We start from the raw sequence: 14932 nt of genomic DNA, 5'->3' as shown, positions 1-14932 counted from the left end.
TAGGCATGCTGGAAACACTGGGACGACCACCAGAGGGAGCCCGTGTGTTTTTCTAAGTATATAAAATACCAAAAAAAGAGAAAAAGCTTACAAAACATAAAGCTGGACAGGGGAGGGGAGAGGGGCTGTAGTCGTTTGAAAGAATGTCTTATTGTCTGGCAGGTGCGTCTTGCATTTATGCTACAAATCCCCTCACTCAGCAGCGGTCTATCTCAACGCTTTGACACAAAAAACAGAGAGTAGCCAATCATAATCTATTTTAAAAATCCACATACCCTAAAACTAGAAGGTCCAAGGGGAAGTGCTGTGATGGCATCCACAGTTCTCCGCCGCACCTCGGGCAAGCCTCCGGCAGTTTTTCTTAACATTCCTGCTTTCCTTCGCTATTCTGGTTCATCTTTGCGGTTAACTTTGGGGGAAGGTTTGGGTGTGGCTTCCTCACTTTGTTTGGGATCGGGCTATCAGATTACAGCACTTGGTGTGACTTGGGATTTTTTTTTCCCTTCTCCTGTCCTGAGCCAAATGATGAGGGCATTAAAAAGAATGATTTTCCACTGGTCATCTTGAAGTCTTCCTAGAATGGAAAACTGGACCCAGTTCTAAACAGGATAACAGAGGACCTCCACCAGGAAGTCTAGAACTGAACTCTTGCAAGCCAGATCCACGGGCCCAGCTCAGCCACCCCCAAGCTGGAGAAATGTCCTAGGTCTTTCTAACATCATAATACCTTACATTTGACAGCATTATCAAGCTCGTCTTGTTAGACTTTTTCTTGGAGTATATTGAGAACCGTGATCGTTCATCTACAAGGAAAATGAAACTCACAGGGTTTCCGGTTCATTACTGATAGCAATTAAGGGTCAAGGACACAAAGTCTGATGAAGACTCATGTCTGGCGACATGAACTCTGACATGTGACTGTCAAAGTCCTTCATAGCCATATCCTCTGGGAGAGAATTTTTCTGTCTTCCTTTCCCTCCAACTACACTTGGAAGTCCGTCGGGAGTGAACTGAATGCCCTAGCCTCGTTTTCCAAGTTTCTTTTTCATGTCTAGATAGGGTAATTTTATAATGTATGCAAATAAATTAGCACAAACAAATTGAATTCTGCAGGGTTAGGTCCTCGGCTGGCTGCTGTTGGGCTCAACGTGCTTATTAATGCTTCAGATACAGACTCAAAGACATTATTATCAAATTTAGCAACAACGCCCAATTGGGTGGGGTGACTGACAGTTAGGAAAACTGGATTGAAATTTAAAACGACCTTGATGAACAGAAAAGGAAAAAGAGGGCAAAACTTAATAGAAATCTTTGCAAAATTATTCACTCGAAAGATATGGGGAAGCAAGGAACAAGAGACGTGAGGAAACAACTGCGTGATTACAACAGAAAAGGAGCCGGAGGTCAGAGCGAACGACAGGCTTCAGAGACAGCGGCAACCTAGCTCTGTCGCTTTGAAAAAGAAGGCGTGACTTTAGGAGAGACAAGTGGAGGCCACTGTTAAGCTAATTCCTCTTCTAGATACAAATGAGATCCTTCTAGGAGAAAGGATGTTGCTTGGACCCCAACACCTGTACCTTGGGAGGTAGGTTTGGAAGGCAAAGTTTTTAAGTCTGTGACTGATGACACTAACCTCATTAGTCTACATTCTCAAGCCCCGTTCTTTGTTCATGTCACGCTCACAGCCTAGAACTTCCTCTCTCCTTCGACTTGGACATCACTTCTTTCTCCGTGAGGATGCTCCGAGTTCCTCCCCCCCCCCCCCTCAAGGCACCTTGCCCAGCCACACCATATGTGCTTCCACAAACTGGATACCAAGCAGCACTGGGCAACAGTGCTCCCCTACCCCCCAACCTGGCATGAACTGTCATGGCCTCACTCTCTAGATAAGAAAACAAACCAAGGAGGATGAGGAGCTGTCAGCGGTGCTGTGCTGAGAAGCTGTCAGGGCTGGGACTCTCACTAAGGGCTGAGGAGCTCTTAAGGCCACATCCCACTGCCCCGTGGGCGTCCACAGCATCTTACTGTACTCATTTGCTTGGTGTCTGCCTCCATCTGGGGCTCCTGTACCTGACGGGAAGCACCAAGTTTTATTTATTTTTCATGGACCCATTCAGAGCCTGGGATTGGTCACCAATGTGTGTTAATTTCAAAGTTTTCGACCAAGTAGGTAATATGTTCTGTGGGTATTTCTGAGTCATTTTTTGACTGAAAGAAAATAGAAAATAAATTATGTTGTAGTGAAGAGAATTCAAATAGTTCTGAAAAGTGGCACAAATCTGAAACAGTACAGACAGTGATTGGACAGGTTTATAAAATGTAAAAGAATGGAAATAGTTACATATCTTTGTACACATGTAAAATCATGTGCATGCATCTACATATAGTATGTGCACATCTATGAACATTTATCAAGTTATCATCTATTGTGAAGATGATTTTCCCTAAAGGTAAAGAAAATGATTTAAAAAAAAAAAAGTTCTATTATCTGTGGACTCAGGAAAGCTTTCTTGACATGGAATTCAAATTCTAAATGATGGGGGTTGGGGAGATGGCTCAGCAGTTAAAAGCACCAGCTGCTCTTCCAAAGGACCTGAGTTTGATTCCCAGGACCCACATGGCAACTCACAACCACCTGTGACTCTAGTCCCAGGGAATCTAATGCTCTCTTCACTACAACATGATTTATTTTCTATTTTCTTTCAGTCAATGCTGTCTTCTGGCCTCTGCAGGTGCCAGACACACACGTGGCACACAGACATACATGTAGGCAAAACACCTATATGCATATAAATAAATAAATGAACAAATAAATTTTTTTTGTAAACTATAAATGACAGTCAACCATAGATTGGTTCATCTCATCTGAGAAAACTGTTTACTGTCCTTACCTTAAGGCATACCAGTAATTTGGTCACAAGTTCTCAAGACAGAAATGATTAAAAAAAAATCATTGACATCAAACCTAAGAGATGCCAGATCCGAATTGGTTGAGACTACTCTGGCCACCCACAGTGATGATAAAGATAACTGCCAAGATAAAAAGTTTCTAAAGACAGCGAGGTACTATCCTCAGCTGCGGAGCCAGAGCCGTGTGGTAGTGCTTTACCATAGATGGGCCACAGTGCTTGTCCCACGACAGGCCATGTATCAAAGAGAAAGCAGGAAGAGGCTACTGGCTGGGGAGGGCTGGGGGAGGGGATCTCAGGCCTTTGTCACTAGCAAGCACCATTATTATTTGAACATCGAACCCTACATTGCCTTGTTTCTCTGTGATCTCCCGCCCACACCAAATTCTACTCACTGAAAACATTGCAGGAACATTTTCAAAGCCCAGCTCAGTGACAGAAGCTGAACAAACTATCTGCAGTGGATAAGCTCTATGTCAAGATATTTGAAAGAGGGTGAAGTAACATAAAAAACAAACACCAGAGAGATCCATAATATTATAAAAAAAAAAAAAACTATTCTAAAATATATAGTGATGCACCACCCAGGCTACCCTGAAGCATGTCCCTTCACCATGCAAACTCACAGTCAGCAGGTACCAGGCTCAATTCGGAAAACATTCAGATGCCACCGACACCTGATCTAACTGAAGACGCATCCTACATCTCCTGCTTGCTTCCCTATCCAGACAAACAGCAACTGCAAACCATCTTAAAACTTGAACCACCAGACCACTGCAGAAACTAGAGAGGCACAGGACGGTCCACTTTTATAGCAGCAGAGGAAGGGAGGGAAAAAAAGGCATAGAGAAACCCGGCAAGGACATTCCTCCCATAAAACACATAACTCACAAATACAAAAACAAACATCTCTTCGGAGGCCAGAGAGCTGAGGTCGTCCTTGGCCCCTGGGCCATGAAGTCACTGGTGTTTTCTGGGAGGTGGAGCAGAGTACAGTCTTGGCTGGCTGCTCCACCCTTCCTAATAGGCCAGCTTTAAAAAAAAAAAAAAAAACCCTCAGTATTTACACATCACACAAGTTGCAGGACCCAGGAACAGCTCAGCTATATCTAATCTACTCTGGCGATAAGTGATTTGCCCTTCAAATTCAGAAAAGGCAGGCTCAGGACTTCCTAAGGCTTTAGAATTTTGTTGTTCTGTTCTGTGAGAGCTCTCTCTACGCCCTCTGTCAGTGACACGTGCATTCTGATCTGTGTGGGCGCCAGCTAAGGTGCAGGTTAAAGCACAAGGACCCCAAGGCAGAGGGAAACAGCGATTAAAGGCCAAGTCTTGAACCGAAGGCAGGATGTCTTCATAGGCTCAGGACCTGTTGCAGGCATTTGACATTTGACGGGCAGGGATTTTAAACTGTGCTCCAGAGGAAACTTCGTGAACTCGGTGGCTGGAGTTGAAAGGGTTTGCCTTGTTTTAAGGGACTATCTCACATTTTTATGATATAAGTTTGTATGAAGACACACGCTTTCCTTTCTCTGCATCGAGCCCTGAATTGCACGATAGCAGTGAAATACGAGCTGGAACACATTCCGTCTGCTTCCTCTAACCTTGACAAATGACAGCAGTGACGGGAAAGAAATGCCACTAAACACTGCTGACGTCCCGAACATCCTGATGAACAGTTGCCTGCTCTGTCCTGCTGCCCACTCCTTAACAAGGTGGTTCACAAACTGAACTGATTCCTTACCAAGTCACAATGTAAAACCTTAAATCTACCAAGTGATGTCCCTAAATGATTCTTCGTCTACACGTCTAATGATTTTAAAACATTTGAGAAACTCTCGCTTAAACCAATCTTACACGAGGCCTGTCAGCCATATGGAAAAGAACCAAGTTTGATCAGATCTAGGTGTGTCTAAATCTGCCTGGAATCACCTTGAGATCTGATGGGATCCTACTGTCTGTGGGCAGAGCACTCAATGCTCATTACACCATGGACTCCGTAACTGCCTAGGAATAAGCACTTCAAGGGAAACAAGATGTTGGTCATTCAGGAAATGGAATTTTATTTTTCAGCAGCCCCCTGATCGGATAGTCTATTTTGCTGCTTTGTCCACATACAAAGAAGGAACTTTCTAGAATAACAAACCTCTTGGCAAATTGCCTGTCTGAAGATTCGGCACAACAAACAACAAAATCTCCCCAGGGACAAAAATCTCAGAGAAAGGCTCCTTCCCTTAAAGGCTAGCTGTCACATTAGCTGGAGAGCTGGTACCTGAGGATGTAACTTCAGTGTTAAACATGGTCAGCCAGTATGGTGTGTAAAGAAGAGAAAACTACAGTTCAAACAGATCAAAAAGAGGGATTTCTTTAGAAAACCAGCAGCTAAGAGCAATCACAGCTTTGTGAAAACACTCCACCTGCATGATTGGCTCCACAGTCATCTTTCTAATATTTCTCTCCATCATTGCTTAGGTTCGTGTCCTGGGTCCATCCTACATTGACTGATGACCCTAACCCTTAGAGTAGGTAGTAGACAAAATCATCCAGCGAGTGGCTATGTGGAACTAATGAAACAGAATGTTCTTTTTATGCACAGTAAGACCTGTTCTGGAAAAAAAAACAGAGCTGGCAAGGTAGTTCAAAATGCTACATATTGATGATGTCCTCATGTTTGATTAAAAGTTAAACACGGTGATTAACAGAACCAGGAGTGGAAGCCAGGGAGGAGAATAGATTCTTTCTACAAAGAGTCTGCTCAGACACCGGAGCCTCATCTAAGCACTTTTATTCCATCCTACGGGCATATTATCGTTATTTGGGAACACGTGGGAATACAGTGTCTCTCAGCGTGTACTTAAAGATGAGAAAGGATAAAAGAAAACATCATATCCCAACTTGTTCCTTGAAAGGGAAAATTTTCAATTAGCCCCACTTTAAGGCTCTTAGGCCTCTTTTTATCTCTCTGGAACTTCCACTCTCCTCATGAATGCCTTTCATCTCCTCTGCCTTATTTGACTGTGCACTGGAGATCTTCCCAAATTGCATGCGGGATCAGTGCATCTATTCTATTTGCTAATACAGAGTCCATGCCCTTTAGGGTTCGCTGGGGAACGATCAAGAATAATCCATGTGTCTGCTGGTGCTAATACTGGGGCGTCAGCTTGCCCAGTCCCCCAAATCTTTCAGGGCAATGTGTTCCTCACAGTTCTCCGAGGTTCTGCAAACTTCAAATTCTTATTTTGTCTGGACATGAGGACCTAACAGCTGTGAGGTTCTCTGCTCATTGTCCTGTGCCTGCGGGTCCCACTGCAGGGGGAGGGCAAACCTAAAGGTCACCCAGAGATGAAAAGTGATGGAATTTCCTTTTGAAGCTTAGAACATATTAGCCCCCCCACCCCCACCCAAGACTCAGGAATTCTTTGTATTCTTCTCCAAATCACCAGCTGTCCTTGATGAGAAAGTTCGAGGCTATTTTACCGTCTTGATTTACCTCATGATCTGCAGGCTAGCTGTTACAGTGTGGATGCTTTGGGGCTCCTGCATGCAAAGTGGTGGCAGGATCAGCTTGCTCCTTCCTGGAAAGCCTGTTGCTTGTGAATCTGGTGAGACTAATTCTCTAGCTTTTTTTTTTTTTTTTTTAAGACATCCAGACTTGGGTTTTTGGTATTGTTGCTTGTTTGCTGTTATTTGTTTCTGTTTTTAACCGTGGAAAACAGACAGCAAGGTTCATTGAAGAAAAGTGTTTTAAGGAGGGCCACAAAAGGCACCTGGACAGTTCCTTTAGAAGGGGTGAGGACACTTTTCAGGGATGAAAAGATAGCTAGAAAATGATGCAGTGCTTGAGAAAATACTAATTACAATAACAGTCCTAACACTTCTCAGCTCTATTGTTCTCACTCAATGCTTTCCATAAACGATCTCATTCAATATTCATAATAGAATTTTGAGGTGGTCATGACTACCAGCCACATTTTTAAAATGAGACTAAGATGTTTAGGTAAACAAAGCAGCTTGTACACAGCCCGTAGCTGCATTCTGAAAGGCTTTGCTGAACTAAATAAAGTCAAAACTTGGAGTGACATTTCGAGCGGCATTGCTAAGGCTGGATGTCCCGTGTGACATGGTAGGGCGGTGGGGTAGGACCCAGCCAGCTCTTCAAAAACCAGCCGTATGAAAAGCAGATCCCTTACAGAGTCAGCTCTCTGAGAAGAGATACGCAGATAACTCGAATTTAAACAAGACTCTATCTGCCCACAGTTGCAGGTCTGAGAGCAAAGAGAAGCGTAACAGTTCAGTAACCTTGTCACTTAGGTACAGCAATTGAGAACAGGATTACAAGGTGGTGCATCTGAGTTCTAACCAAATATCATTATGATCATTCCTAGGCATGTTCACCATGAAGCCTTCCATGTTGTGGTATAAGCCTAGAGTGCATTTAATAGAGTTAACACCATGGTTACCTGCATGAGAGGCACACCCACTGAGATACTCTTTTCCTTAGCATATACAGTGGACACCGTTGGTGGAAACTGTACCTTTTTTGTTTGTTTGTTTGTTTGTTTGTTTGTTTTTGTTTTTGTTTTTTTTGAGACAGGGTTTCACTGGATAGCCCTGGCTATCTTGGAACTCACTCTGTAGATCAGGCTAGCCTCAAACTCAGAGATCTGCCTGCCTCTGCCTCCTGAGTGCTGGGATTAAGGGAGTGAAACACTACACCCAGCCCTGGAAGCTGCGTTCAGAAACCAGTTACATCAATTAGTCATCCTCAGTTTCCAAAGAGAAATGCTGGCCTTAGTGCACTTGGATATAATTAGGCAAATGCATCAACAGACCCTGGTTTTCATCATTTACATTCCCATTGAGGAGAAGCAACTGGTCTTCTTCACAGTGTTATAATAATTTGTTCTATTGACGTATATGCATCATGGGAAAAAGAACACTTAGCACTTAGATGCTTTTCCCCTAGAATAACCTTTCTCTGGACTAAATACCAGAAACATGTGACAATCACGTTGGAGCAGTCACCCTGCTCTCCTGGGTATTTTAAATGACTCACCCAAGATGCCACAATAAGATTAGAAGAATAGTTACTGCTCTGTTGACTGTGGATGGAGAGCTTCCTTTGCTTGGAAGGTCACCATGGTTATGTTTTACCTTATGACAGTTTATAGAAGCTAGGCAGGGGAAGCAGCTACTCACATTCTCCTTGTCGGGAATCCCTAGAGGGAGGAAAGAGAGAAAAGAGAGGCCATAAATTATATGATCAACCAATACAATGGAACCAAAATCCTTTGCTGGAGGAAGGTCAGTAACACTTCCGCGTTTTCCATGTGTGCACCCATAAAAGCTTACACAGAGAAACAGACAGATGCACCCACACGTAACTCTAAATCAATGTGTCTCTGCGAATGGAGCTATGTGCCCGGGCAACAAAGCCCAGGATCATGTTGTATCCACCATACGCTTTCCCCTCCCAGTGGTAAAAATCTCTCCGTGACTCACTTACACCCCGCACGTCTCCACACTACAAACCACCTCACTCTGCGCCAGGGAGCTGAACTCAGGAGCAAGCAGCACAGGAAACCCACCAGAACCCAAGTTCTGTCTTGAGCAAAGCTCCTTCCTGCTGTGTTCAGGCCAGGCCTGAGCCTGGCAGCAGCCGTTTCCAGGCCAGGGTGAGCTCAGTTCCCTTAGCTAAGAAAACGCCCCGTTCTTCCAGGTACTCCTCTGTTCCGTCCCTTACGAACATTACAGGAGCACCTACCCGAGGCAGCCCCCTGCTCCTTTCCTCTGGGTGGACACGGTAAGGTGGCTGCTGTGGGAAGCCACATCTTCAGCAGAGCTCACTAAGTTCAGGGCAGCGGGCACAAGTGCTATCCCAAGGAGGAAAAAGCAGCACAGATCGGGCTCCTGTGTGGCTTCTATCTGCCTTCCAACCAGGGGCTCAGCGTAAGGTGGTTTGCACCACGAAACCACAGCGTGTCCAGATCCTAAGTATACGGGGCACTGTTCCCAGATATGGCCACACAATTGCCATGTCAACCTTAACAGAACGGAGTGGCCATCCCAACGGCAGCAGGGTGGTAGGCAAGCAGCCTTAGACTGGAAGAGATCATCTGAAAGTTCCCTTAATCTGGAGAGTCTCAAGACACAAATACTCAGGCAGGACGCAGGGGTGATAGGCATGTCTGCCATAGCATCCCAGGTGTGTGTGTGTGTGTGTGTGTGTGTGTGTGTGTGTGTGTGTGTGTGTGTGTAAGGAGCCAGGTGGTCTTGTGCCATAACTTTGAAATTCATCCTGCACTCACCCATTGAGGCAACTATCCAACTGGCAACTAACTACCTTGTAGGCCCGGAGTGGGCCAACTGAAGAGAGCCGGGGTGCAGTCAACTGCCAGTTTGGGAAATCTGAATATTGACTTGATAGAGGATTACTTTTAAGGGAAATAATGGCAGCTCTTTCATGTGGTGGAAGTGCAGACTGCACATGGAAAAGCCTTTGTTTTCAAAAGGGCCTCTTAGCTGGGAGCAGAGCTGTGTGCCTGTAACCCTAGACACCAAGGAGGCTGAGGCAGGAAGACTGCAAGTTAGGCTAGTCTCAGGTATGTGGTACCACACAGTGGAGACAGAGACAGAGACAGAGAACCAAGTTCGAGCTCCTAAGGTTTTAGGAGAAAGTGGAAAGACTGTGAAAAAGTCAAAAACTGCAAGCCTTGGGAGTCAGGCAGGAACACAAGGATCATGCAACAGAGCCCCGAGAGCCGAGGGAGAACAGGACTGGAAAGCTGTTAAATTAATAAGAACAATGGGAGCCGCTGTGTCTGTTGGTGATGGTTAACTGTGGAGTGAGTCATTTAAAAGTATGGGGCGGGGCTGGGCATCGGTAGGGCACGCTTTTAATCCCTGCATGCGGGAGGCAGAGCCAGGAGGATCTCTGTGAGTTCGAGGCCAGCCTGGTCTACAGAGCGAGATCCAGGACAGGTACCAAAACTACACAGAGAAACCCTGTTTCAAAAAAAAAAAAAAAAAAAAAAAAAAAAGTGTGGGGCAGAAGCCAGACTTCCTGGGGCTAGTGAGTGGCTAGGGGTGAGGACATAATAGCTAATACTTTATGCATAATTATTATGGGCCTGGCACTCTTTTAAACACATGGTACATTTTGATTCGTTTAATACAACAACCTTAGCGGGGAAACTGAGGCACAAAGCATCTGAGTGTCTTGCCTGAGGTCACATAGCTAGGAGAGAGCACAGTTGATTTTTTTTTTAACTCAGGCAGTCCTAGTGCACGGGTTCTTCCTAGCTCAGCCAAGAGGGGGAGGCAAAAAGGAGGAAGAGAGAGAGGGAGAGAGAGAGAGAGAGAGAGAGAGAGAGAGAGAGAGAGAGAGACGATGTCTTCTTTCCTGCCCCCTTTTCAAGGAGGCAGATGTGGGAGAGGGTGGGGGCCATAGAGAAAGAGCGACAGCAACATGTGGGACAAAAGGCGGGAACCCTGGAGATCCTGCCAAGCAAGAAGGTGGCCCCTGCGGACACTAACACACTGGAGGGTGAGAGTGGCATTCAAGGACCAAGGGACAGGGTGGAAAAGCTGTCTGCCATGTCTGAATCTGGCCATCAAGGTACCATAACTTCAACTACTCCATGCTTGGCATTTTGTTACACACACACACACACACACACACACACACACACACACACACACACACGTAGCAGGGATAGGGAATAGAGAGATGGCTCAGCAGTTAAGATCATGTACCGCTCTTCCAGAGGACTGATGCAGTTCCTAGCACTCAGGTCAGATAGCTCACAATGGCTTCAGGAAATCTGATGCCCTCTTCTGGCCTCTGAGGGCACCTGCACTCTTGTGCACAGACACATACATAAAAATAAAACCAGTCTTGAGAACAGCATCACACAACTCACCCTACCCCTATCTTTAAACCTCAGCCAAGGGTGGCTCTCTCACAGGAGTCTGTTTTTTTTTTTTTTGCTTTTTTGTTTTTGTTTTTTTGCTGATGTACATTGAACATATATACCACGCCATTTTACACACGTGTGTGAAGTAAATACCAAAGTTAAGCTACCCATCACCTTCCTATGTGGTAGAGCACCTAGCACCCAGAACCTATCAAAAGCCTGGGATTGAGGGGGCCATTTTAAAAGAACTAATGACTTCTGTTTCTCTCTTTGGTCAATGGAGCTTAAGTGAACAGAAGATGGGGTTCCCGCATACCCCCATGTGGCTGAGACAAACACAGCTCAGGAATCCCATTTTGAAAAGGGCACAGAACTATTCCAAGCATGCGGATATCCAGTATGGAAGTCCCAGCCTGCACCAGAGCCAGGCACTCTCCACAAGTGAAGACCCCACGGGACAGAGCACAGACCACCTATGCATGATCTCCAGTGGGAGCTGCCAGTCTGTTTCTCACACCAGAGTCGGGGTGCTTCCCCTATCATGCTGGTGTTCAACACACTTTTTTTTTTGTCACATGAAAACACATACCACACAACCAATTTTCAGATACAAAATGTTCACACTTCACTTACGGTCATTGTTAGAGCCTGTTTCCATAACACCATAAGGAGGAGCCAGAAGTCCAGCCATATACTGTCGGTATTTCTGCAAGACAAGGTTGTAAAGTCAGCACACAGGTATTTACTCGCTTGGGGCGTACGTTTATTTACATGTTAAAGAGCAGAAACCCTGGGTGTCTCTTATTTATAGAGTCAGGAAGTTGCTCTCTAGGGCTCTGGGTTTAAACTAAAGATGCGGTCTTCGGCACAAGGCTTCCTGGGTGAGACTGAACTTGTCCTCTGCCCAGGGCAGGGCTCCGCCCAGCTGCTTCATTTATATGTTATGCATTCGTGGGGAGAGAATGATGGGGTTCTTACCTCTCCCCACCCTGTATCCACAGGCACCTGAGAACCAGTGAGTGTTTACAGGCGCAGACACAGTAACCGAGCTGCCTATCTCCGAGGTGAATGCCTCCGAATCAGCTGCTTTCAAAGCCAAAAGAAACGCAGCAGCTCTTGGAACACGTCTCTTTGAAAGGAGGCTGACTCGCTCCCATTTACCTCCCTCCTTTTACACGGTACACCTGTCTGCTACGTGACCTCCAAAGCACTTTTGTTACGTTGTCAAATAAAAGCATTTGGCTTTATTTAGATGCTCCCGAATTGTTTTCCCCTGGCTTTTGGTCCAGGCATGCTCGGAAACTTGGGGCTCCACAATATATGTGATTATCCCCAGGAGTCTGTGGTGCGTGGGAGGCATGAGCTTTGGTGAGCATCGGAGTAGAAAGGAGGGGCATTTACAAAGAATGGAAGGTGAACGCTCTCAGGCAATAAACGTAGCTTCCTCCCTTGCACAATGAAAGCTGGGTGACTTTCCTGATGTGTGGTATCATGTATATTTATGGTCTATAATTACAGTAACACTCATGAATGTTAAACAAGCATCACAAGGACCAGCACCCCCACAATACGTGCTATACAGACATCAGCGGAAACACTTCATCTGTAGCAATGGGCAGCTGCTGACACGTGGTACCCCAGCAACCACCTGGCCCATTTGGAAGATCTGAACAAAGCTCGGTTTAAACTAAAGATGCGGGGTTCGGCACATGGTGCTTTCTCTAAAGAGCCTTCTAGTCAAGATGTGACGAGATCCTCCCACCCCATTTTTTCTTCCCCAACAGGTAGCAACTGCTCCAGTGCGCCACCATGAAGATGGCGGTTTTTCCCTGTCGCTGAGCTGATGACGCAAACATACCTACAGGACCAACGTGTCACCCAAGACTGTTGTCACCCCCTCACCATCTCCCCAGTTCTGACTCTCTTCTTTCTTATACCATCATCTACCCTTCTTCTTGGGGCGCCATTCTGGGCACCCAGCTGACTTGTGCTCTACATGGAACAGTTCCCGAGAGGGTGTAAGAGATCTGTTACATTCCAAGAAGTCTCATGACCCTCCTTCAACCTTTGGAGTCCTTCCTCTTGTGCTTTACGATTCTCTTACAAGCTTCTAAAAGAAATAATTCCTGTTCAATTTCAGGGGCCAGTTTGTTTTGCTTAGAAATGTTCTCTTGGGACTGATGGTGCTATTTGTCTCTGCACGTCCACGCCAATTCCCATGGACTCAGGAAGCACCATTGACCTTCCTCCAAGCCCAGAGCACCTGGTCTGTGGCTCGGCTCCCTCTCAGTGCGAATCCCTGGGGCTGCTGCTTTGAGGACAGAAACCAGGGCAGCCTCCAGGGAAGACCATGTAGGCTAAATTGAGAGATGTGTGTTTGGAGTTTCCACCATGTGAGTGTGGTGTCCCAGGCACTGGGCACATCATAAGAACAGGAGACAAGGACCCTTGCTCTTGTGAAGCATCTAATTACTGAAACATAGAGCAAAAGGACTTGTGCTTACTGTATTAACTCCCCATTATCCACGGGGCTCCCACCCTAAGGCCAACGATGGACACCTTCAACCACAGACAGCGCTGCCCTCTAGTTATACTGTTTTTACCTATTCACACGTACAGACAGTAAAGTTTAATTTAAAAACTGGGCACAGGAAGAGATTTATGGCAACTGATAACACAATAGGACAATTCTACCAACACACAGCAATAAATGTTAGATGAACATGGTCTCTTCGCATTCACTCCCTCAAAATATGTCACTGTACTCAAATAAGTTGGACTATAGTGAATGACAGGTAACTGAAACCATGGGAAGCGACATCCCAGATAGGGGGCAACTACTTTACAAATTTAATACTTACCTGTTGATTTCAAACACAGATTTAACTAGACAGAATACCACGTGCTCATATATACCTTCAGTCATTATCAATTGGTGGCTGGTGTTATTTCACTATGCATATATCTGCTTATTCCTCTCAGAATTCTTTTGGGTCAAGTTCTAGGCATCAAATAAATTAATCAGTGAATATTTCAGTAGGGATTTCTAAAAGATAAAGGCTCTTCTTAAACAAAATCACAGCACTGTCAGAACTGTTTAAAAGTCCATAACCCTCAGGTGATGTAAGAATTCTAGTTGTTTCATATCTGTCAACCAGGAACCATTTATTAATTAATTTTAAAATTAGTTTATTTAATAAGACAACAATGGTGTCAATACAACAGCTTTTGGTACAAAAGTGAAGATCAGAGGCAGGGTTAACAATCTGTAATTAAAGTAAATGTTTCTTTAAATTAAAGAAGTGTGTGTGTGTGTGTGTGTGTGTGTGTGTGTGTGTGTGTGTGTGTAGAATAGAAAGACATCCTGACTTTAACCCCTGACCTCCACTTGTGACTGCATGGGTAGGCACACTTGCATGTACATGTGCACATAGGCTTTATAGTGTTACACATACAAGCACAGGACAGTCTACAGCAGTGGTTCCCAACCTTGCTCATGCTGCGACCTTTTAATACAGTTCTTCACATGGTGATGAGCTCCAAACATAAAATCATTGTGTTGCTACTTCATATGCGTAATTTTGCTACTGTTATGAATTGTAATGTAAATATCTGTTATGCAGGATGTCTGACGTGTGGCTCAAGAGGGGTCATGCCCCACAAGTTGAGAACTGCTGGTCTCTAATGTGATCTACACAGTGTGATACTGTTTTGTGGTAATACAAGAACAGATGCTTGTACATAAATACAAGGATCTGCGACCATGAAGAGCATCTTAGACACAAGAGAAGAGCAACAAGAGAGCTTCTGGAGGGAGGCATATGAGGCTGAGGGCAAGGAGAGAGAGACAGTTTTCACTGTATACACTTTGGAACTTTTGACTTCGTACCATGTGCTGCTCAATTCCCTTGGGCTGCCAGAATGGCTCACAGTCTTTGCTATTTTATTTGCTATTATATATTCATTTGAAGAAAGTTTTTCATTATGAGAGCAATGAGCACCTGAAAAGAAATGAAACATCATACAACCAGAAGAAAAAAACTTGAAGAATTGAGGAGTTATGAAAAATAAAAAGCCATGTTTACGTGCAGGGTCTCTCTCTCTCTCTCA

The 14932-nt window shown here is 45.0% G+C and overlaps 1 protein-coding gene across 14 annotated transcripts in view; it reads right to left on the bottom strand.

Moving 5' to 3' along the window:
* Rapgef4 (Rap guanine nucleotide exchange factor 4) overlaps positions 1 to 14932 on the bottom strand; it is a 286523-nt gene that overhangs the window by 107685 nt on the left and 163906 nt on the right. For 5 of the 14 annotated variants that reach the window (XM_006972425.3, XM_006972426.4, XM_076569671.1 and 2 more), the window contains 2 exons: positions 11456 to 11528; positions 8106 to 8125 (listed from right to left, as the gene is read on the bottom strand). In XM_006972425.3, coding sequence (XP_006972487.1) covers positions 8106 to 8125; positions 11456 to 11528 — 93 coding nt within the window. Of the gene's footprint in view, positions 1 to 275; positions 1760 to 3535; positions 3695 to 3800; positions 3824 to 8105; positions 8126 to 11455; positions 11529 to 14932 lie in introns of those variants that run through there. The other 9 variants (XM_076569665.1, XM_076569661.1, XM_076569660.1 and 6 more) reach the window with 7 other exon arrangements.

This window comes from Peromyscus maniculatus, chromosome 4, assembly GCF_049852395.1.
Source record: "Peromyscus maniculatus bairdii isolate BWxNUB_F1_BW_parent chromosome 4, HU_Pman_BW_mat_3.1, whole genome shotgun sequence".
NCBI lineage: Eukaryota > Metazoa > Chordata > Mammalia > Rodentia > Cricetidae > Peromyscus > Peromyscus maniculatus.
The sequence above is the reverse complement of the archived record's forward strand: the minus strand, read 5'-3'. Positions and strand labels throughout refer to the sequence as shown.